The 23,196-nt window shown below is 42.4% G+C and overlaps 1 protein-coding gene across 2 annotated transcripts in view; it reads right to left on the reverse strand.

Moving 5' to 3' along the window:
* Positions 1-7,726: 7,726 nt before the first annotated feature.
* The window catches only part of DIP2C (DIP2 disco-interacting protein 2 homolog C (Drosophila)), a 139,293-nt gene continuing 123,823 nt past the window's right edge, over positions 7,727-23,196 (reverse strand). For both annotated transcript variants that reach the window (XM_010182260.1, XM_010182262.1), the window contains 5 exons: positions 17,022-17,079; positions 16,260-16,334; positions 14,987-15,161; positions 13,019-13,142; positions 7,727-8,243 (listed from right to left, as the gene is read on the reverse strand). In XM_010182260.1, coding sequence (XP_010180562.1) covers positions 7,991-8,243; positions 13,019-13,142; positions 14,987-15,161; positions 16,260-16,334; positions 17,022-17,079 — 685 coding nt within the window. In that variant the 3' untranslated portion in view covers positions 7,727-7,990. The remainder of the gene's footprint in view (positions 8,244-13,018; positions 13,143-14,986; positions 15,162-16,259; positions 16,335-17,021; positions 17,080-23,196) is intronic.

Consider the following 23,196-nt stretch of genomic DNA (forward strand, 5'->3'; position numbering starts at 1 on the left):
GAGATCAAAACCGGAAAGGCCGTTCTTGCATTGTATCATGCTAAGGAAATTCAATTGCAAGTGGAAAGGTCCATCCATTTGTGCAAGTACTTCATGTTTTAAGTGGGAAATGTTTACAGGTAATGTAAATGGAAAAAAAACAACTATCTTGGACCTTTTGAAATCCTGAAAAAAACCCACAACCCTGTCATATTTTATCTTAATACACTTATTTTCAAATGTCAAAAGGCTCAAAAGTATGCTGGACTCTGAGTAATGCACTTTAAAAAAAAGAAATGCTGCACTGCTAAAGGAACAAAATTGTAAAATTGGAAAGAGAACCCACAGAAAATTAACTCTAAATTATCCCTCCTGCTCCCCAGGGCCATGCCTGCCCCAAGACCTCTCTGGTCTCATGGCCCTGGAGCTGGTAGTGAAGTGAGGAAAGATGCCTTCAGGCTTGGCAAACAGCAGTGGAGGGGCTGAAATTAAATACAGCGTCTGCTTTGCAGATAATTTTAACATAGAAGGGGACTGATAATTGAAGCTAATACAGAAGAAAGGCTGAGAGAACAAGAATGGGCCATGCTAAAAGGCAGAGTGATGTGTTTGTTTATGAAGCCACTGGCCAGTTTCTGTTAACTCCCTGGAAGTGAAAACTAAGCTGGTATAAAGCTTCAATGGAAATGGGATTTGCCCCAGAGAAGTATCTCAAAATAAGCTGTTCTGCATAGAGAAGACACTGTGAAGCTGGGTATGCTAAATGCTTTACTAGCGTTTGGAAAAGGACTTCTGCAGCAGAAAACAAGGTTTATTAATAAAGCCAGAGCACTATTTTAACTACTTTGTTAAGCGGAAAAGTATCTTTGCAGCCAGCTGCTGCAGGTGACTCTGGGCCCTGCTTGCTGCCACGCAAGGTCTCTGCATCTCCTCTGCCCATGGGAAGAGTGTGTGGGAGCCAGGCCTGTGTGGAGCTGTGATCTCACTGTGCCCAGCCACAGCAATGCACTGCTTTTTGTCTCTTGTAACAGGACCTTCAAGGTGAAAAATGGCCTCATTAAGATCAAAAAAGGGAATCAGTGCTTTGTGCTCAGAGGGTTTTGCTTGGTGTGGGTCACGCACACATGCCTAGGCTCATCAGGGCACCCCCATTAACTGCCCTCGTTAGGAGGAAAGAGAGCCATTTCCACACCAGAGCTGTGTGGGCCTGGCGTGTTCAGGTGGGAGCAAAGTGAGGCCTCCAAACCCCAGCAGTGCAGGCAGTGGGGGTGCAGGCAGGGAGCTTCTCTGCTGCCTCCGATGCTATTCAGCTCCCGCCAAGGAGCAACACTGGCTCCTTCCCAAAGAAAAAGCTCGGCCAGAAACTCTGCCATGCGTGGCTGATGCACTAGAGAGACAATTTCTTTGGCTGCCACAGCACTTGACCGAGTGACAGCCCTTCCTGGTCTTTTCACAAGTCTGTAAGACCATGAGTGCTGGAAAGCCTTTTTTTTTTCCCCTGAAGAAAGGCAAGATAGGCCGCTCAGTAATGCAATTGCGTCTTATTTTTTTTCCTGCAGACACTAGAGCCAGCAACATTGTAACTCTGGGCTCTGTTCAACCACCACAGCAGTGACCAGGCCGCTCCACACTAACCCAGCACTGGGAGTCAGAGCTGGATGCTGAGCCAGAGCCCAGCACTGCTCCCCACTTCCCCACCAGCAGCCCTGGAGAAACAGCCCAAGCCCTGAAGCTTGTATTGCACTCCAGTCAGTGTGGTAACGGTGGCTTTTCAGCGCCTGAAAGGAGAGCAGGAGGCGGCACACAAAGCCAGGCTCTGCTGCAGGGTGCTGGGTGCCTGTCCACGGGTGAGCACTGGACCCGTCCCGCAGTGCCACACCATTGCGAAAGCACTGCCACCAGCTACATCCAAGGGAGCTCTGAGCCACCTTAAGCTTGGCCTGGTGGAGAAGTATCAACAGTAGGCAAGGGCTGTGCAGGGATAGAGTGGCCAGGAATTCAAGCTAAAAGCTACAGGCCTCCCTCTCAGCTCCCCAGCCCTGGCACAACCCAGCCTGCCACCCTGTTGGCCTTGCCAGCTGCCTGGTGGGGCCCAGCCTGTGCCAGCTGCGAGCCCTCCCTGCCCAACAGCACAGCATGGCCGCTGGCCCAGCTTTAGGGCACCACAGCAGCCACTGGGAACTCTGCTTGTGCAGGACACGTAGCTCAGCTGTAGGGTGGGAGACACCCATCAGAACATTCCTGAGCTCCTTTTACACAGGCCAACTCTGTAATCTCTGTTGATGTGACTTCGCTAGGGCTTATCGTATGAAAGAAGTGCAGAACTGGATCCAAGGAAGTAACCAAGGGTTTTTGGTGTTCTTTTGGTTTTTTTCTGCTTTGACTTTCTTTTATAGAATCACTAAGGTTGGAAAAGACCTCTAAGCTCACCAAGTCCTACTGCAAACCCAACACTGTCATGCCCACTAAACCATGTCCCGAAGTGCCACATTTACACATTTGAACACCTCCATCACTTCCCTGGGCACCTGTTTCAGTAAAGAATTTTCTCCTGCAGGGTGGCCATGCAGGGCAGGCACACGGCTGCAGACCCTGCAAATGCCCGTGAGTGTCTAACTTCCCCCCCAGCTACGAGCAGTGGGGAGCAAAGGGGGCACGTGAAAAAAAGTCCTCCTTGATTTCAGGAAAGTGTCTGAAACCAAATGTTTGTGAGAGGAAATATTACTGAGCAAAGGTGTCTGCAATGGAAAGTTTAATTCCTTTCTATCATCTCCTTGACCACTAATTTCCTTAGGGCATTTGTTGGCTCAAATTCTCCTCTTCCTCTCCTCCATGAATACTACACATGCCACATTCCCCTCCTGACTCTGCCTCATGGAAACATTCTTCTCTTCTTGCCTGCAGCTGCTTTTCTTACCCTGATCTACTCTCAGCATTTGCCTGCTTCAGTCTTGCCTTCTCCCTGATACAGAATTGGGGTGGTTTTTTTGCAGTTTCCTGAATCTTTCAGGTTGGGATGACCTCTGTCCATGCCTTGCCCTTTTGTCTGTCCTCCTACCTCCATCCATTCCCTCTCTTGGTTCTCGTCCCAAAGCCCCGTGGCAGAGGTCAGCAGGTGGTTGGTACTTCAACCAAGTCTGGCCTTACCTCCCTTCTACACCAAATGCTCTTCCTAAACCTGCCCTTCACTTATGGCTTCCTCTACTGGTGTCCTCTTGAGCAGCGATGGGTCAGTCCAACTCTTCTCTCGTTGCCTCTCCCCAGATCTCCAGACCTTTCCCACATGCTGACACATTTTGGAGTCCTTCCCTGTCATGGCGTTTCCACCGGCTTCATCCCCTCCCTCAGAGCCCTCCACAGGACACTCCCTTGCATGAAGCCTGTCATCGTTAATCTAACAAAACATGAAATTAGAGCAAGATCAGCTTTGTGCCTTTAGGATCAGCCCATTGACTGGCCATAGATGTATAACATTTTGCAATAATCCTATAAATTATTGCTACTTGTGTTCTGGGCTCCCTGAGACAAAGACAGTGGTGGTTTTGTTTCGGTTTTGTTTGTTTTTCCCTCCGGGGTGGATCACACAGAAGACAACAGGGCTTTGGCATTGATGAATGCAAGCAAAAAGTTCCTCTATTAAAACATATAAAAAATTCAAAGCCAGGTCTCACCCTTGGGACAGGGAGGTCCATCCCCACTGGGATGACATTTTGGGCCCACACCAGCGGGGATTTGTACCCCCAGGGCTGCAGAGGGGTCTGCAACCGCCCCGGCTGCAAAAAGCTGTGCGGGAGAAAGACGCTCCCCGAACCCAGCTCTCCTGCGATTTCGTTCACGAGGGAATGGTGAGAATTTGATGTTGATCTCTGCGGTCCCTCCCTCCCTGCCTTAGACGATAATGCTGCATAAAGCACATCTTTGTGTTGAAGAAAAACACAAAAAGTGCAAGGTCTTTTATCAAGCTTTTTTTTCCAGTTCTTGTTAGCATCAACCTGATAATGAGTAAATTACACTGCTCTTCTTGTGCACAGGATTATTCTTCTAACCCTACTACAATTTAGTTTTTGTTGGAGATTCCCCACCAGCTTTTCAGCGCTGTAGTCACCATTTAACACATTTTTAAAAAATGTGTATTTGAAAGATCTTGACCTTTTAAAAATCCTCATCTTCATTAGCACAAAACATCAAAAATAATTCTTTTTTATAAACCCATCTGTAAAACTGAGTCAGGAACTTCTTGCTGTTCCGCCATCCTCTTCCTTCTGCCACCCCTCACTTGTTCTCTCCCTCGCACCATTTTCGGGTTGCGCTCTTTGCTCTGGAAAATCGTGGGTCCTCTAACCCGCACCTGCCTCTTGTGATGAGCAACGCAAAATTGGAGCCATTGGAGACAGGATTTTGTACCTTGAGCTCCTCAGACGGGCTACCAAGGACATGAGGACTTAGAGTTTCACCCTTTGGCATCACATTTGGAAAATCAGAGCTAGGGCCAAACCCCTGCTTGGGGGTCGCTGCTGCTTGGCGGCCGGGAGCCCGCTCTGCAATGAAGGTATTTTTGGAGAAGGCCCATGGAAACAAGCAGATCACATTTCCTACTGGTTTTATCTGGTTGTCCAAGGCTTCTGAATGGATACGGAGGTTCAGCCCCACACGTGTGTATCTATTTCTGCTGGCAGAAGGCTCCAGCAGAGCTGCGACACCGGGTAACAGCTCCAGTAACTCCAGCGACTGATCAGCAACCAGCAAGACCTTCAACAAAAGTGAGAAGTGACAAATCCGAGGAGTTTTACAGTACTAATGCTTGTTATTGCTTCTCACAAAATGTTACCAAGCTTACAATAATCTTTACACTTTCAGCAAAAATGTGAACAGTATATTTGAATATATTAAAAAGAATTAAAAAAACATTTCACAAAAAACATTTGTTGCCATATGAAAGTCTTTCAGCAATAAATGCCCACACCAGTATTTAAACATTGTTAAAAGTATAATGATTTGTACTCATAAATTATGCAACAAGAGAGGTAAACAAAATAAAATTACAGTATAGCTCTCCACGTTCCTCCGCCGAGCGGCCGCAGCTCTCGGAAGCTCCATTTTAGATGACTAATTAAGAAACCGATATTTTCAGAGCAACAAAAATAAAAGCTTTTATTTGTTCATTTGAATATAAAACAGGCGTTATCACAGATGTACAAAGCGTACTGGTGGTTTAACATACAAGAAGGTTGCTGTCCTTTGCACATAAAAATTTTTGTTTGAAACTGTGATTGGCTGAGTTACATGAATTTCTCTAACCAGTCACTACACTCTATGAAATAACGCTGCTAACATTCAACTGATAAAAGGGACAGTCTTCCCTTGGGTAAAGTGTCAAGCAGGATTAAATATATATAATAAACAAGCACCATGAGGAATCTGCTCCTGTTTGATTAGTTTTGTGTTTAAATGTTCATTGTGTACCCTCTTTTTTGTGCATGTGCATCAAGTTGATTACATGGTTTTGTCTGACTCCAAAAGCACAAGGTCACAAGACAAACATTTGATACATTCTCATGAATGGTTTATCTACAGTACGATTTCTAATACAGAACAATCCTTCTTTATTGCTCAGTCTGATGGTGCTTAAATGTTTCCTTCCTTTTGCTTGCACAACAAAACCAGAAACTCGGTTTATCACTTCTCTTAACTCAGGATTTAACAACCACGGATGACAGGTTGCAGAAGAGAGCTGTTATTAACTGCGTTTCACAACTGCATTGCAGCTCTTTTATTCTCTGCAAATGTAAAATTGACTTCGCGAAGGTTAAAGTGATACTTTGAACGACAGCAAGATTGGTTTTGCAGTACTGAGATCAGCGATAGCAGGACTTCACAAGTTAGTTCACACACTGCAATTATGTTTGTAATCAATCGACACCTCGTCCGAAACCTTACGACGACGACTTGCCATTAAGAACAGATTTTTATTCTTTTTAGGGAGCAGAAAATGAATTTGACAAAATATAGGACTGGTCTTCAGAGCATGAACAGGGCTATTCACAGGACAGTGAGGGCGGGAAGGATGAGCCGAACAAAACCGCGGCTGACGTGGCGAGATGCTCTGTACTGTACATGCAGACTAAAACGTCCCTACCTTGTAAAGAGATTTTAAACACCCAGCATCGAGACTCCCTTAGACATGATATAAACATGGTTACATTTGCCCTGCAACAATCTTAGTCATGCATATCCGGTAATGAGAGCCAGCACACGAACGTCATCGGGGACAATAAGAAAAGCACTCTTGGACTGCAGCTGGTAAACCCCACTCTGGATCACAAACAGGTCGGTTCAGTTACAACCACATGGAGGAAGGGGAAGGCTTTAAAAAAGGGGTGCGGGGTGCCGGGAAGACAACAGAACTGGGGACTCAAACCTCTCTTTTGTCCAAAGGTAGTAAAATGAAGGCAGCTGTGATGCGTGTTTTCCTACTCTTCTCCCGCGATGGCCTCGGCTCGGAGGCCGCGGGACGGCTCCGTGCTCTGACCAGGCAGATCGGTTCTTCGCTGTTTGGGGGCTGTTAGCAGACGCACGACTGGTGCCAGACCGGCTGTAGTGACTGTACCTCCTCTCTGTTAAGGAATAAATTAAAGACCATCGAAACAATCGTTTCCTGTAAATGTAAACTGGATGCATTGGCCACCGAGCTACGTGTGCTAGCTGAGAGGCAAATCGAGAACTCTGTGCAAATAACCCCAAAACGTTTCCTTATAGCAATAAAAACACCAACTAAAACAATGAAAAAAATTGTGCAACAAAGTTCTGCAGCTAGACAACAGTGCTATTCCTCAACCTGCCTTTTCTAAGTCTAACAAGTGTATGCACATGCCAGCACGAATATTTATTGTTGCCTCCATGGCAAAGAAAAGAAAATTATTGTAGTGCATTTTTTAGTCTTAAATTCATTCACTGCCTTAAAGGCAGCAATAATTCCACTTGCTGGTATCTAGAGGATTCTTTTCGACAGGGATACTTAGCAATCCAGGATTGCTTTCTTTTTTTTCCAAAAATTTGTGAGTAACATTTGATTATCTACAGTGGGAGACACCATGCAAGTGACAAGTACTGCATTTTAAACTTTAAAATCTTTTGTCATTAGTGAATTTATATTTCATATATATATATTTGATGTGATACTATCCACTCAAGATAATACAACACTTTGTTTTTATATTAGCAAACATTTCAAGAGTTTAATATTCTTGAATGTTTTTTCTCTTTTATACTTCTAAAGAGATCAAAATAAATTAAACGTTTTGTACATAATTACAGAAGAAGTAGTTAACTTATTTTATCTTTTTAGTTCAGTACAAAGATATTTGCAAGTTCATTGCCGAAATACACCTTATTTATAAATTTCTTCCATTCTAACGCTAACAGCAAAGGCTCTTTGGCCTTTGGGCTTTCAGCATCTCTGACAGAAAGCTGCGAGATTTCTAATCGAAAGGTGCTACTTTGGGTATTCTCCTCGTACCACTACATAGTTTCCTAAGATGTGGGATCTAAAATGGCTTAAGTTAGTAACAGGTCTGTATTCATCAGCTTTTTATGACATATTAAAACAAATGAAGAAAATGATTATTTGTATTAGTATGCAAATTGTTTTAAAAGAATCCATTTGGAGGGCAGAATAAAAAAAAAAATCTACTTCAGCTTACTTAATGTAAAATACAAAGCCACATTTACTCAAAAAGCAGTATTGTCCAATAAGCAAAAAAAAAAAAAAGTTTAAAATGGGCTTTTCCAACACCCTGAAGGGCCTTACCCCATAGTCCTTCTTTTCTAAAATTTAGTGGTAAAAGAAAACATTTCACATTTTATTTCCTGCCAATCGTGACTGCTTTGAAAAGTCGTAATAGAAACAGTTCCATTCTGATGAGTGTCAGCATCTTATCTGCACACTTTTTAGTGGACACCAAAAAATTTTATACATCTATAGTAAAGTCCATGGAAGCTTTAAGGTACAAGACTACATGTTGTAGGCCACATAGATGGGATCTAGCTGGTCTGCCAAAAATCCATCTCGTAGGTGCATACGTTGTTTCTCTCCACGGGAGTTGATAGGAATTACACCAATGTCCACAACCACCACCACCCCAACAATCAGATAGTGCTCCTCCAGGACCACGTTGGTGACCAGAGGAACCAGGTCCAAAGCTTCTTGCTCCGATCCATCCAGCTCAACTACAACGACCAATAAATTTGTCCAGGTAAACACCGCACTGCAACGAGAGAAAAAACAGCATGAGCAGTGGGATTTTTTTTACCCTTTTCATTTTTTACCCTTTTCATTCCACCTTGGTTACCTTTTGTTTCAACTCCTAAGGCTCCTTCTGTATGCTCACCACAAAGTGTAAGTACCAATAGAGAACATGGCTGCAGGCAGGGGCAGAAGAACAACCCCACTTGCTCTCACTTTAATATTGCTGCAATGCGAAGTGTTGGGCTAAATTTTACAGAAACTTGAGTCTAATCCTTGCCTGCCATGTAAGGAGGTGGTCAGACGCCGTGCAGCTCTCTCTGAAGCCAGAGAAGTGTTGCAGCGCTGCTGTGTTCAAGAAGGCCTCCTGAGTGACATGTGGGTGGAGGGGTCTTCTCTGGGCTTTTTGAAGAGCAGCCCAGAAGAGCAAAGGAGGTTAAAAGAGGAGGCACCAAACAGCAGGAACGGAGTCCGAGTTGAGAGATCTCTGGGATAAACGCTGCCCAGCCAAAGGGTGTGGAGCCCTGGGAAGGTTGACATGGCACAGTGCAGAGGTCCCCGGGTGCCAGGGACGGGGCCAGGCTCACACGGCTGCGTGCCTTCTGGACTGGGCTGGCTGCTGTCCAGGCAGGACAGAGCTCAGTGAAAATAGCTGCGATTCTTCTGGACCAATTGGTTTACAGAGAAATAAGCAGTGTCTCCATCTGTTTTATTTCAGTTGTGGTTTATTTCTATTGGGTTTAAGGGGACGGGAGTTTTTTTAATCCTTATTAACAGGTGAGATGGTCAAGGGAACACCATTATCACCAGTATCTCCTCTTTACTAAAAGAACTTTTTAAGACCCCAAAATTTTGGTTAAACCCTTGAGCTGAAGCAGGTAAATTTTGGTTTCTGCTACTGGGCATCTTTTCTGGCTAAGGGTAATGCATTTATCCTTCCAAACCTGGAGGCTGGGAGGGTGTGAAAGCCTGGTGGATGCTTCCCTCCATCCTCCTCCCCACATCTCAAATGTCCCCAAAGACTCAGAGGTCTCACTGGAGGCCAGGAGGACAGAGGCTCCACAAGGAGAAACCTCAATCTTTCCTGCAGGTGTTTAAGACACAGACAATGGTTATTTCTTCCTCTAACTCATTCCATAGCACAACTAATATTCTACACATGTAACTCATGCATCAAGCCCTGTACTTCATCCTCCTTTACCTTATAAAATCAGGGGATAATTTCACAGATCTGTTTTGAGCATAAGCATCTGAAAGTTAGAATATATTATATATGTATAAGCCCACTTCAAAAAGAGCTGCTTACCCTAAGGTTGACGCTTGACTGGGACAGAAGTGCACTGCTTTGACCTACTAAGAAAATTCTGAAAATCCCTGTACTTAGGAAACATATCTTACTTTGCCCAAAAGTTAGCTATGGAAATGTGCTCTATGTTGATGCTTACAGAATGGATTGTAGGAGAAAAGTACTTACTGTTAAAAAAAAAATCATTTTCAGATCCTGCCACAGTACTATTTGATTGAATTCTTATGTGCTTATTGATCTGGAAAACTAATGGGCAGCCGGAGCAAGGCTGTGCTGGCTCTTTTTGACTTAATACTGCTATGAAAGGAATTTTAATTTATAATTTTGTTTTCACAGACATTCTAGTAAGTTTTGCTGAATATTAACAAAATAAAGTACCAGTCTGTGCAGGTGACCATCTCCAAAGAGTTCCTAGAATTTTTATAGTTTGCTGTACAAACGTCTAATTTAGTATTATATGTATTTTAATAAAAGAGCCTGGGGAGGGTTTATTAAAATATAAGCACTTGAAATCATGCCTTAAACCTACTGTTAGCTTGTTACCTGTGTAAGCAATTAATGGCAGGATTCAGGAGCAGGTCCCCAAAACATGGCTTAGGAGAAGTTAGTTTGTCAGAGTTCAGAAGACTGATTCCCAGAACCTTCATGAAGCTTAAGTCCTAGGGCCATTGACACTCCTAAGAGGGCTTCAGTTTAATTTAAAACTCATTTCGTATGTCATGATTCTAACCTAGTGCTGATGCCTGTAAGTAAAATGAAATACAGCCCTTTATGTTCTCACCAGTTGAGATGAAGGCATATTGAGATGAAGACATATTGGGCTGCATGTATCACTTACATTAACTTTCTAGCCTTGATGAATAAAAAAACCCCAAAACAACCTCAAACAAAAATCAATGGACCCAGGAAGGCTGTACTTTCTCAAGAAATGATGGTGTCACACTCAATGGATGCAACACAGCCAATGCACTGAGCTGGGAACGGCCCTTCCTGCTGCTGCCATCCCACCAAATGCTTCAGGAAAAGCAAGGAAGCTGTTGAAACACCTCCAGAGAAAGAGGCCCATAATGGTTTTCTTCTCCAAATATCTTGGGTAGCTTTGCCTCTTTGTCATTAAACAGAGAGAGAAAACCACTCCTCATCAAATTCCAGGAAGCTATGTTCTGTTCCTCTTTCAAGGGTCTGAAGTTTAAATGAGTCAACAATGTGCTTTAATTAAAACACATACACATTATTTCTCAAGATATTTTGCAGTATTAAAAGCGCTTTCAAAAAGGCCTGGTGTAGTTACACATCACAATATAAACAGACTGTGCCACTCCTTTGCTTGTTACATATTGAGACACAGGAGGTCCAGAGGAAAAAGTTCTTGATAAAATTTGCTAGAATTTCTTAAGAGATAAGAATAATTTGAAAAGACTTTTTAGCAGAATCTCATGTCAAGTCACTGCTTTCCTCACAGCATTAAATGTTACAAAATGAACATGTGTTTCTTGGAAGCTGAGGCTGTTTTTACATTCTATTGACTGGATGTACCCAGTACTTTTGCTTGCAATAGGTATGGGTCCAGTTAAATCCTTAATGGGTCATTGTAACCAAAACAACAGCAGCCTCCAACAAGAACAGAGGCTCGTGCCCCTGTCCAAAGAAAGGTGTACACAAAGTGCATATAAAAAGAAAGATTTAACTATTACTTTGTCAGGCGGTATTTGACAAAATAGACAAGAGGAGTATCTCAAAGAGAAGGTGAAAAAGAAGTGAAGTGCGAGAAGTCAAGGACAGTCAGGACTAGGACTATGAATGAAAACTCCATGGTGGTGGCTTGAGAGAGCTCCTGGGCAGAGCACTGGTTGGGAAGAGGCTGGGAACTGAGCAAACCAGATGTTGTTGCCCTGAACATTCTCTGCAGGGGCCACATCAGAGAAACAACTCATCAGCAATCTCTCTCTCCTCTTTGACCAAAAAAACCCTGAAGACTTTCATTTTCAGCCTTTGGGCAAAGGGTAGCAACAGTACAGGGCATTGTCTGAAATCTCGCACATGTGCCTTGCACATTATCACCCGACTACTGGGATTAAGTAGTTAAGGCATTGAGAATTATTTGCATCTCCTTCTACCTTCTTGCATAAATTCAGTGGCCTTTTTCTTTGGTCCTCCCAGCTTACCCCAACCTTTTTTTTGGCTGCCACTATCCCACTCAGGGTTTCCATCGTAATAGAAGGAAAAGGATCCTCAAAGGACTCTCAAAAAAGAACATAACTTAGGCATTTTTGGCCACCGAAACCCATGGTGACCATTTCTGCAGTGAGATATGGCTACTTCATTCACTGCCCATGACCTCACACTTCGAGGCCATCTAAAAATAGAGCTGTCCCTAAATAGCTTGAGCTGAAAACTTTCCATCCACTGCTGATATCGATCTGACACATTTTCAAGGAGACTTTCACAGCATCTTTGAAGTGCCCACACTGGTCTATATGAGGACACAGCATCCGCCACCCTGTGTCATGGTTAGCTGGCACAAGACCATGCCAGCTGCAATGAAGTTCTAGGGAGGAGGCAATAAAACAAAACCTCAGTAAGAGCCAGCCCAGCAATTAATTGCCTTAATTTTAACAGATATTTAATAGAAAAGCAAGGTGTTTTGACTGAAGAAACCAGTCCAGTCGCTGTGCTTCATTATTAAGTTCTCTGCTTCAGGCCACACTTTTGCAGCCAGGATTGAAAAGAAAACTGGAGAGTCACGTCTTACGCTCACTAAATTGCTCTGGCTGTTGCGACAGGTTCGTTTTGGATGAAAAGAGCTGAGCTGAAGTTATATCAAAACAAAACAACTACATGACTCAGTCTTCTGATGCAAGAATAATGAAAAGCAATTTGTTCTCATGTCGGCCTCAAGAAATGATTACTTGCTGTGTGCATTTGATGATGTGACACATTGATTAAGACAACATCACTATTAACTCATTGATTTACTGCTTTGGTTTCCATTGTGACCTTGATTTGAACACTGCTTGATTTATTAATAACCAATTCAAAAGTAACAGTGTGTTCACTAATAAAGTTTATTAGTGTGTTCATTTATTTGAAATGTTTGCTTGCTTACTCCTTGTAATAACAACACTCCTAAAGCTTGAACTCATATTGATTTGCTCTTCCTGGTTAAAATATCAATCCCAAACTCCAAAAAACAGCTACTGACCTACCTGAGAGCTGCCCAGTTCTCTCAAAATAAAAACCTAATCCTTCACTTGTACTTAAAAACACAAAAAAAGGGGACATATTGAATGATCTTAGCAGAAAATAGTCTTTCCTGATTAAATCTGCTTGTGAAAAGTTTCATCCTAAGGAAATACTTACAGCTGGGTTACAAATCCCTTGGCCATCCTGACAGGCCATTTCCTGGATCAGCTGCAATACTCAAGAAAAACCCCAAACATTATAGGCATTTCCGCTTTATATAAAGAGCCCTGGTGTTATAAAATCCTTACCATTCTGTGATGCTCTTGTGTGCTCTAATTACAGAGGTTTCAATATCGATCGGATGGTATCTCATCCCTCGTAACTCCATGGCTTCATCTAATGCACCCACAACATAAAGTGCATCATGGCGTTCTGGTTGTAAGGGAAAAAAACCATTAATGATTCTATCCTCCAGTACATTACATTACAGAAATGTTCACATTAATAAATAAAAAAGTATAATGTTTCTAATTTATCCTCAAATTTCTGAAACCCCAAAGTGATTTCTGAACTAATAAGGATTTTCCATTACTGAAGTCCGATGCAGAGCAGAAAGCAGAAGAAAGGAAGGCAGAAACACTGTCCCCGCTTGAAGAAGAGAAAGGTGGAAGTCTTTATCCAAAGACAGTGGGATGAATTCCTGGTTTTCTCATGGGTGGATGCAGAACAGACTCATTTGTTTAAGCCGCCCAAAATAGACAAATGCTCCTTGTTTCTCTTTCTTTTGAAAGAGGAAGGATGGATTTGACCCTAACAGCATGGATTATGTTCTTCCAGCAGCTCTGAGATGGTCAGCACTGGTGCTTACGGTGTGTTACAAAGGTGTTTATCAATAAAGGAGAAATACGTCCTACATGCCTCATAGCAAATTGCTCATTCAGACAAATGGCAAGCTCTGAACCGTAATGCTCTTATAGTACAAATTTTTACTGACTAAAGAAATAAATGAGGCTGAAATTACACTTTTTAAAAGATATGAGGCTGATAATAAATGACTGCATGTTATCCAAAAAGGAAATAATATTCGCTAATAGACTTAAAAGCAGATAAGTGGCTCTATTTACATTAATTGAGATAGTTGCACGGTGGTAATGTAATGAAAATATAACACCAGTAATAAAGGGCAGAGAAAGAACTTTCTGCACTTGGAGCTAAAAGTTGGAGGAGAAAGGAGACTCAGCAACATTTTGCCAGGAGAAGATTTAAGCCATTGGGATGCTTAAGTTGCAATATCCTCAGAGAATCTTGAATCTTCTCAAGGCTGGGCTATCATGATGAAATGAAAAAAGCCTGTGCAACTGAAAGTAAATCTCTTCAGGAAGATGCTAACACAAGGACATGGGCAGCAGTCATAATCCACAGTGATTACTAAAATGCTTTCAGATTTGATGAACTCAGATGAATTCACTCTTTGGCTGAAGAGCTGCTCTTTTAATTCTGATCCCTCCTGGAGGTGCCTGCAGCACGGCTAGAAACCCCACTTTGCCAGCAGCCTGGACTCCCACCTCAGCCAGCCCCTGCTCATGGCACTGTGTGCTGCAAAAATCACAGGAAAGGAATGTGTTCCCAAGCAAAGACTTTGTGTGCCTGGCGGTGCTGGTGTGCCTACATGTGTAATAATGTGCATAAACCATAAAATAATGTCATAAAATCAAATGACAAAATCCTCTGCGTTCCCAGCAGAAACCCTAACACCCTGCAGCCTCTCCTGCAGCCGACTGCCTGTGTTACATCTTAGTAACCATCCCCACAGGTTTGAAGACAAGGAAATTTGAGAAATCAGTAACTTCTCTAAGTTTACAACAGAGGAATTCTCAAGGAAGGTGGTCGTCACAGGAGGGACAGGGCTCACACTCACAAGGTTTTTCTGTCTGCATAAATGCATTCCCGTGGGTATGACTGCAAGAGCAAATAATGGCATTTTTAAGCTGTGTTTCATATTTTGCAAGTTGAAGCACTTGGCACATTAATAGTGCCAAAAAGTCACCAGTGGAGGGGTTTTATAGCACCTGAGGTACAGCAAAGGAAAAGCAATGGTTTCAGCAGTGAAATCTTGGCCTCTGTTTTATTTTCTGATTATTTTAACTAAGGTTTTTTTGCAGTTCTACAGGTTTCACAGACTGAACATGTTGGGTAGCACAGGCCAAGAGACACAGTGTTAGCCTCAAAATAATCCAAATTATGTGCACAGATCTAGATGGTGAGCAAGTTCTTACCTCCATTTGCATCTGTGAGCTCTGTTCTTCTCAGGAACCCCAGATAGCCAGTTCGAGCCCAAATAGTCTGTGTGTCTCCAAAGCTGAGTCTCGAATTAAAATGATCTGACTGCAAAGATTCATCTCCATAGATGGTAAAATACCCACTGGCGTTGTGAGTGCTGTGAACCCATATCTAAGTTAAAAGGAATTATACTGGTATTAATTAAAGTAGCTTTCCAGAGTGAAGCATTATTGAAAATTCTTGCTGCAAATATTTTTAATCATAACTAGATGATACGGTAACATTTTAACACAGTTTTTTAACACTGTCTTTTAACACTGTCTCTGAACTCGTAACTGACCCAGTTCTAGGCAGAGACCCCCAAAGTCCGAGTGCGGATCTGGGCTGTGGTGGTGGTGAGGGACGTTGGGCTCAGGGCTGCGGGGACGCCTGCCCTGCAGTGCTCTGGCCCCAGGTTACCCAAGGACTTCCCTGGCTCTGAGCTCTGCTGGGTCATGGCAATTTTCAGATGAGCCTATAGACCATGGTGCTCTTTCCATAGACCCCACCTGGTGCAGTGTATTTACTCCAGTGGAGCATCCTCCACGAACACCACAGAGGCAGATTAATTTAAAGGCTGAGGGCAGGGACCTTCATCTATGGAGGATTCATTTCATCTAACTCAAGGCATCATGGAAATATTTACAGTTTCATAGTAACACAATCTTACAGATGAATGTCACAAATCAGATTGTAGTTTTAATTATGACTACAAAATCCTTCATTTTGTTAATCAGATCATTAATTGTTCATTGAAAATAACATTTTTTCTCTCTCTAGAAACATAAAATAAATTGGAAAAACATATAGCCTTGCTCAACTCAGCTAATGAGAGTACTTCAGTGCACTGAAGCACAATGATTATAAAGAGAATAGCACTGGAAAACCATCTAGCTGAAATTAGACTAATCAATAAACTTATATTTCATGTAAGTTTCCATCAGAATTAGTGAAGCACCAAGAAGGAAATACAGCTAGAAAAAGCAGATTTTTTTTTCCATTTTTTTAACAAACTTGAGCTATTATTAGTATTTATCAAGTATGTTACTAACAATTTTAATGATGATACAAGTATTATGTTACACATTTTACGCACAATAGAGATCTGTACAATCTTCTTAACCAGGCATCTGATAAGACGTATTATAGGAAACCACTTGCATACACAATGATAGCTTTATCTCTGCAATTTAGTTCAGAGCATACAAAGGCTAAGTTTTCATGACTCACCTCACCAAGATGAGAATCTCCTAAGGGTCCCTTCGTTTCTGGATTAGCAATAATGATTCGTACTCCTGGGAGGATCTAGTGAAAGAAAACATGATGCAGTGAGAAAGCAGATACTAGCTTATGCAATCATATACTGACTTTTTGTCCCCAAAAAACCTTCGTAAGAAACTAGAAGAAATCCTTAAAAACTTAAAGTAGACTTGTATCATAAAAAATTAAAATAGTCCATAGATGTAAAAAATTCTGAGAAATATGGGAAATGCCACAAAACCTCTTATCTTTGTGAAAGCTGTACCATGATCAAAAACTCCTCAGAAATCAAATGTTTACCTCTAATACAAAAATCCTACGAAATGGTCAAAATCTACCACCAGGGACGGTCCCTTTGCAGGTGAGCAGTAGCCTGTGAGTACAAGGTTGGTAATCTCAGACCAGCTCTCAATGCAGAGGGTCTGCATCAATAAAACTGCCTTTACCAGTGGCACATTTGTTGACTGTTTCAAGAGTGAGATGCGGAGGATGAAATACCTTCTTTTTGCATCAAAGAAAAATGTTTTTGAATAAAAGGAACAGCTTCTGAGAGAGCAGTAATGCAGCAGTTACCACCCCTGTGCTGTAACCTCAACGGTAAAGAAAGGTCCTCAGTCTGCGCGGCTGATAAAGCTTCCTCAACGCTGCATTCACTTACAAATGACCAGAAAAGGAAATTTACTGAAAATATTTACCATGACAGACATGTTTAAATCTTCCTTCAGTACTTACTTTTCCTGACTCCATGAGGGGCAAACTATGTGGAGATCCTCTTTCTACTAAACGAACTCTGTAAAATACATGTAAAAATAATACACGTAATACAAGGCTGCATTTATTTCCCTTTATTAACATTTATTTCTAAAAGGAATGGTTAATTTTGCAGAATTGAGGTTCTTTTTGGAACAGATGGAGTTTATATCCTGTAGAACATAATCAAGCCCAATATTTAATCTTAGTCAAGATTTATGGCTGGGAAAATAATGAAAAAAAGATGTGTGTGAATGTTTTCTGAAATATTAAATTCTTCAGACGTACTTGGTGGCTTTTATTTGTTTTTGATAGACTTTTGTAAATGGAACTCTATGCATAAATTTATTCACAACAAGATGGACCTAAAATATTGATTTCCTACAAGAACATCATAAATGCCAGGGCACAGACACAAAAGCATGTGAGCTGAGTGAGCAACCACATTCCACGAGTAGCTAACAGTTAAAATTGGTCAGACCTAAGCAGATCATAACCCGGCCTCAGCCTGAAATCAGCATCTGCAATCTTTTAATTATTTACAATAGACAGTGACTGATAAACATTTTAATAACAACCAAAAAATATCATTCAATGAAAAATGTTATTACTGCAGAGGTCAGACCCTTTCTCTGAGTGTGGCTTCTTGGTCCTTCCTCTTCCTTTCACAGATAACTTATTTTCCCACTAAAGGAACAGAAACGGCAGCTCTTCCTCAGTGGTATGATGGTCTGGAAGGAAATTCCTCATTTAACCTTACAGAAGTACTCATCAGATCAGAATGAAAGAGACTTAAAAGTCCTAAAAGAGCTGCTGCTCTCAGCCAGTAGATGAAGAAAATTTGAGAATATTCAGGCATTCCTGTATCCTAAGTGAGATAACTTAAAAGCACTAACAGCCCATGAAAACATCAAACTCCCCACTCCTGAGCAGTTTTCATAATCCACTGAACCAACCCAAATCCGGATTTTGGTCAAAAGAGCTGTTCTTACCTCTTTCACCCCCTCAGCTCTGTAATGAAAACGAAAAGAAGAAAACAACACAAGATGCCTAAAACCCAACGCTTTAAAAGGTAAGGATGAACCGTCAGGAGAGGACAACTGGGGTGCACAACTGGGTGGAGAACTGGATCTGGTTAAACGGATCATAATACTGCAGTCTGTTAGGAACGGTCGCAATGCATCTTTTTGGACTGTTTCGAGGTCTTTTTATAGACAGAGTACCGCAGTGCTCATTTCGGGAAAGGAGGGGTGAGACACAGAGAGACCTCAGCTAGAGGTCCCTTTGAAGAATAAAGCTTTGGCAAGTTCAGCCCCTAAACATAAAGGAGAAGGAAAAGGATACATTTTTTTAAACTGTTTCTTTGCTCCACAAGTCTTCTATAAAAGCTGGGACTGCTGAGGTCAAGGCAGGAATAGTGAATAGTGTTTTATCTGCAGTTCTGGGAAGTCTCTCAGCCTTGATGGACAGGGCAGGGCTAAGCCCTGAGGCACCGTGCATCAGTGTGAGCAGTTCCTTGCAACAACAGCACGGGATACAACCCAAATCCCCAGCGACTTCAGACTGCTTTTCCAAGTCATTCTGAGGGAAGAAGGATATAAAGTCCCCTACGTGGAGCACTGCCTGGAGCCTGCGTGGTGAGGCAGCTGCGGCCTGACCTGCTCTGCTGCAAGGTGCACTTCTGTGTGTCACCTTTAATGTCATACTGTCCCAGAAAAAGGAGCACTGCATTGCTCTCTTAAACCCCTGCTCTGTTACAGGCGTGCAGACATGCCCATGTTTACTACAATGCTTTCTGCTGAGCCTTGACCAGCTGAAGAGCAGCAGGGCCACCACTGGATGCACAGCAAAAGCAGTGAAGCTCCAACATCCGTCTGCTCAACCAGGGACACAGACAGAGGGCAGCCGAAACCTGAGCTTCTCTACAAGGTGTACATACAAGGCTAAATGAATGCCGCTCTATAAAGGATATGTCTACATAAGCCACACTTGCGTTGCTGTTCAAATGGCAAGCCAAATCCTAGGTATTTAGGAGCATGCAGCAAAGGCTTTGAATAACTCTGCATATGGAAACAAAATCAAATACTGCAAGAAACAGTTGTTGATAATACCTGTATTTCTGCCTTTTAATATGTATCTTTGTTCTATAAAATCCATATTAGTGTAGAAATAGAAAATGCCTTAAAATTACTTCTTCCAAACAACTGACATCTCCAGTCTTTAGGTGCGTATTTGCAGACAGGAGGCTGCTCTTAGAAGAAAGAGTCATCAGCTCAATCACCTGATATCTGCTTTAACTAACAGAGTTATCTTATTAATTATTTACCAGCATTTGTCCAATAGATAAAATCTTAAAAAAGAGACAATTTGAAAAACTTCAGCCATAAGCACTGGTAAGAAACATGGTGTAACAAAGGTCAGGAAATACTTTATTTGAATTTAAGATTGGTTTTGAAAGACTTTGATTTTTATAACAGTACCAAAAAACCTCTGGGGCTGGAAAAGTGTATGTCAGAGCTGTCCAGCTGGCCTGTGCTCCCTTCCTGTTATTAAGACATCCTTCAGTGAAGTGTTGCTGAACTCCAGGCCCAGCTATATAATGAAGCTATACATTCAATAGGCAGTGAAGTGACTACCGGAAAGGAATCAGCATTCACAAATCTGACCATCTCTTTCCTCTCTACTTCCACTATCTGTGCTTCCCACATTTTTCTTATTACCATTATTATTCTAGTTCCCTTCTCCTCCTATTTCCTTTAACCTCATCTGACTTTTTAGCACGTGATGATCCAGAAAGCCCAATTTCTCAATGTGCAATTCTGTTACACCTCTCCCACCCTGTGCTGTCCACCTCACATCCCTGCAGAGTGATCACAGCAGTGCCCTAAACACAGACATGGTATTTCCTGAGGTTCTCCGAGAGGGCCCTGTTAGTGCTCAAAAACTTGGACTCCTTTTTATCGAGTTTCTGCTAATCACAGAATCCATTTGGGAACATGCTGTTAAACCTCTAACAACTCTGAAATAATAGAACATATTTTGCCACAAAGAGATTTCAAAAAAATAGAAGTAAAACATTAGATTCTGATGTTACCGAATCCTATGTGCATACTTAAGTGCCTAATAGTCTTATTAACTCTACTGGGACTAGCACTGTGAATAAATTATGGACATTAGGCAATAATTTTTTAAAATTAGTTTTACTGTGCCTCAGCATAAAATAATTCAATTGTTCCCTCTCTTTCCCAAGAGATTTCCATCTTTGCACTGACAAACACAGAAGCAGACACAATTGAACATTTCTTTGCTTCTCTCTCACGTGAGCAGCATCACTGTCAGGGCTGTCTGGTAAAAAGGCAGCACAGGACCCATCACCCCTTGAAAAACAACGCCTCTGAGTTACCCAGGTGTCCTGGTTTGAACTAATTTTCTATTTAGTGAATTTACTTTTCAGCTCAGTCTCTTTTAAGTGGCTGAACTTGCTGAAAACTGGCAGCATGTTTTTTCCCAGATAGTGTGAACTGATAATCTCAAGGACAATTGCCTCACCATGGGTGCCATGTCTGCACCTATGGGAGGGGGAAGCGGACCCAAAACTGACCAACTAGGTATTCCATCCCACACACGTCATACTCGGTATACAGCTGAGGGATCACGAGGGTCTCGACCGTTCATTCATCTTGGAGCCCTTCCATCTTGGACCCTTCCGTCCATCTCGATCCTGCAGAGGCCGAGGCCTGAGCAGAACCCTGCTAGTTCGTCTGCCGCTGATCCTGATTTGTGTGTCCTGCACCCTGCTCCCACTGCCGCTGAGTTTGGTCTGGGACTTTTCCAGTGCCCAGCTCTGCAGAGCCTCTGGTGACGTATTCGTCATTGGGGGGAGGGTAGAGGGAGGATTTTAGATTGGTTTTGTATATATTTGTACATATTTGTATATATTTCATTATTTTGCTATTTACAATATTATCCTGTAGTATTAGTATTATCGTTCTACTAAATCTGTTAGTTTATTTTCCAACCCATAAGGTCTCTCTCCCTTATTCTCCTTTCTCTTCCCTTCTGGGAAGGGGAGAGGGGTTAATAGAGAGCATCTGTCCAGGATTTAGTGGCTGGCCCAGCCCTAAACCGCAACACCAGGTGATGCTGGGGCTCCTTACAGTCTGCTTAGGACAGCGTTAGGAAACCTTCTGCAAATTCACAAATAATCAGTGCGTGCACCCAGGCAGCAGAGGTTTGGAAAGGGCAAGTCCTGTTTCTCTGCAGTGCTGCAGCCATTCTTTGTTGGGAGCGAAAACAACCTCCTACAAAGTGAGCAGGGAGCCTTCCCGCTGCTTTCTGCTGCCTCCAAGTCTTGCTGAGAAGGGCAGAGGAGAACAGGGCCATAGAGCCGGCCTGGGCAAAGAGCCTGAAAATCAAGTGGATGGGGGAAAAATGCTGCCCTTGGGCGTGAAAGTCACTTCTGCACCTTCTGGTGGTTTGCAGCCAGGCTGAGAGGGAAAATATAAAGGTGTGACCCAATGTAGGGCAGCCGTGGAGTTTCTCTCCTGCCAAAATGTCTCACTGGAGAGGAGAGGCAAAAGATGTTTTAGGATCATTGTACTGTTTCAAAGCTATAAGCAATAATACACAATGAATCTGTAGTATTTACATAGTATAGTATAAGATAGTATAATTTTCAGAATTTTCTTCACTTGTTCCTAAGAATTGATCTTTTTTCTTAAAAAAATAAATCTCAAACTAGAGCTGTACAGTTGAGAGAGTTACCTACATTTCAAAGTTGGGCTACTGGGATTTAATAGGGAATGCAGTTACAACATCAGTATGTGCTAAACTTCCTTTTTGTTACAGTTTAATACATTGGACAGATTTTACCTCCTTCAAATCAAACCCTTACTATGGAAAAGGAGGACTGAAATCTGACTTCAGAATGAAAACTGGCAAGCTGTAACTAATGGGTACTCTAAACACTGTGCAGCAAAGGAATATCAAAATAGAGTATCTGTCTCTCTGGTCAACTCTCTTACATGAAACTGCAAATTTTGTTTATGATCCTTTTTAGGTCTGGTCCGTTCGGTGGCAAAACCTCTCCAAAATGTATTCCGCAGCGTGCTAGCGTTTTGCACTAATCAGAGAGTTTGTCAGCAGAGCTATTACCAATGGCTCTGGGAATCAGCAGGGGCTGGAGCGTGTAGTGGTAGTAACCAACGCTACGATGACAAAACTGGGCAAACTTTCAAAGCCGGCTGTGCTGTTGCTCTGAGAAAGGCTTTGGATTGCGTGATCCTAATAGAGATGGAAAGAAGCTATTAGGTCATCCAAGTCTCGCTCCCTGCCAAAAAAAGGCTGCTCCCTGCAGTGCACTTTTGAGTGCTTTGTCTGCTCCTGTTATAGCATTTCAAATGATGGGGCTTCTTCCACTTCCCTTCAGAGTTTATTTCTCAGATGAATGTATTTCATAGTCAGGAACCTTTCTACCACGACGCTTGGCACAAACTGCTCTTAGCTTCCTCTTGCTATTCCTAACCAGCCCTCCACATCCAATTCAACAGAGATTTTCCCACTGTCGCTTTTCTTTTTAAAACATAACTCGGCTAAAGAGTTTGCCTTTTACCCTAACACCCAGCCAAAACCCACATCTTGAGGTTTTTTCTTCCCTTTACAGCCATTCCCAGCCATGGTAACTGCCCTCCTCCCTGCCTGTGTGCCAGCATCTGCTGCTCTTAGCCAGGCTTGGGCACTGAAGCACTGCATCGTCCCCCATCTCAAGCTCTTATTTGCCTGTCTCCCCTACCAACCCTGCATTATTCTTCTTCCTATCTTGAGCGGTCTGTTCTCACGCCGTGCCTTTTTGCAGTCATGCCAGCTTGGAAGTCCAGCTTTTTGGTTTGTTAAACATTTCCAGTGTGCTATTTTGCACACCAATTTATTTCAGTAGCCGTTCAGGATTTTCCCACTCTTGAAAAACTACAGCAAAAAAATGTAGAGGAAACCAGATAGGATGTGATGCAAGTATGCCCTAACATATATAACATATAACATATCTAAAATATCAATGTATGTCTCCTAAGTGCCCTCTTGTCCATAGACTTTCTGTGGCAGAAATAAATTGCCAGTGGTCTCTCTGATTTCATTCTGGCCCTATTTCTTAAGTTTTCCT

The sequence above is a fragment of the Mesitornis unicolor genome, unplaced genomic scaffold (assembly GCF_000695765.1).
Source record: "Mesitornis unicolor isolate BGI_N332 unplaced genomic scaffold, ASM69576v1 scaffold2004, whole genome shotgun sequence".
Lineage (NCBI taxonomy): Eukaryota > Metazoa > Chordata > Aves > Mesitornithiformes > Mesitornithidae > Mesitornis > Mesitornis unicolor.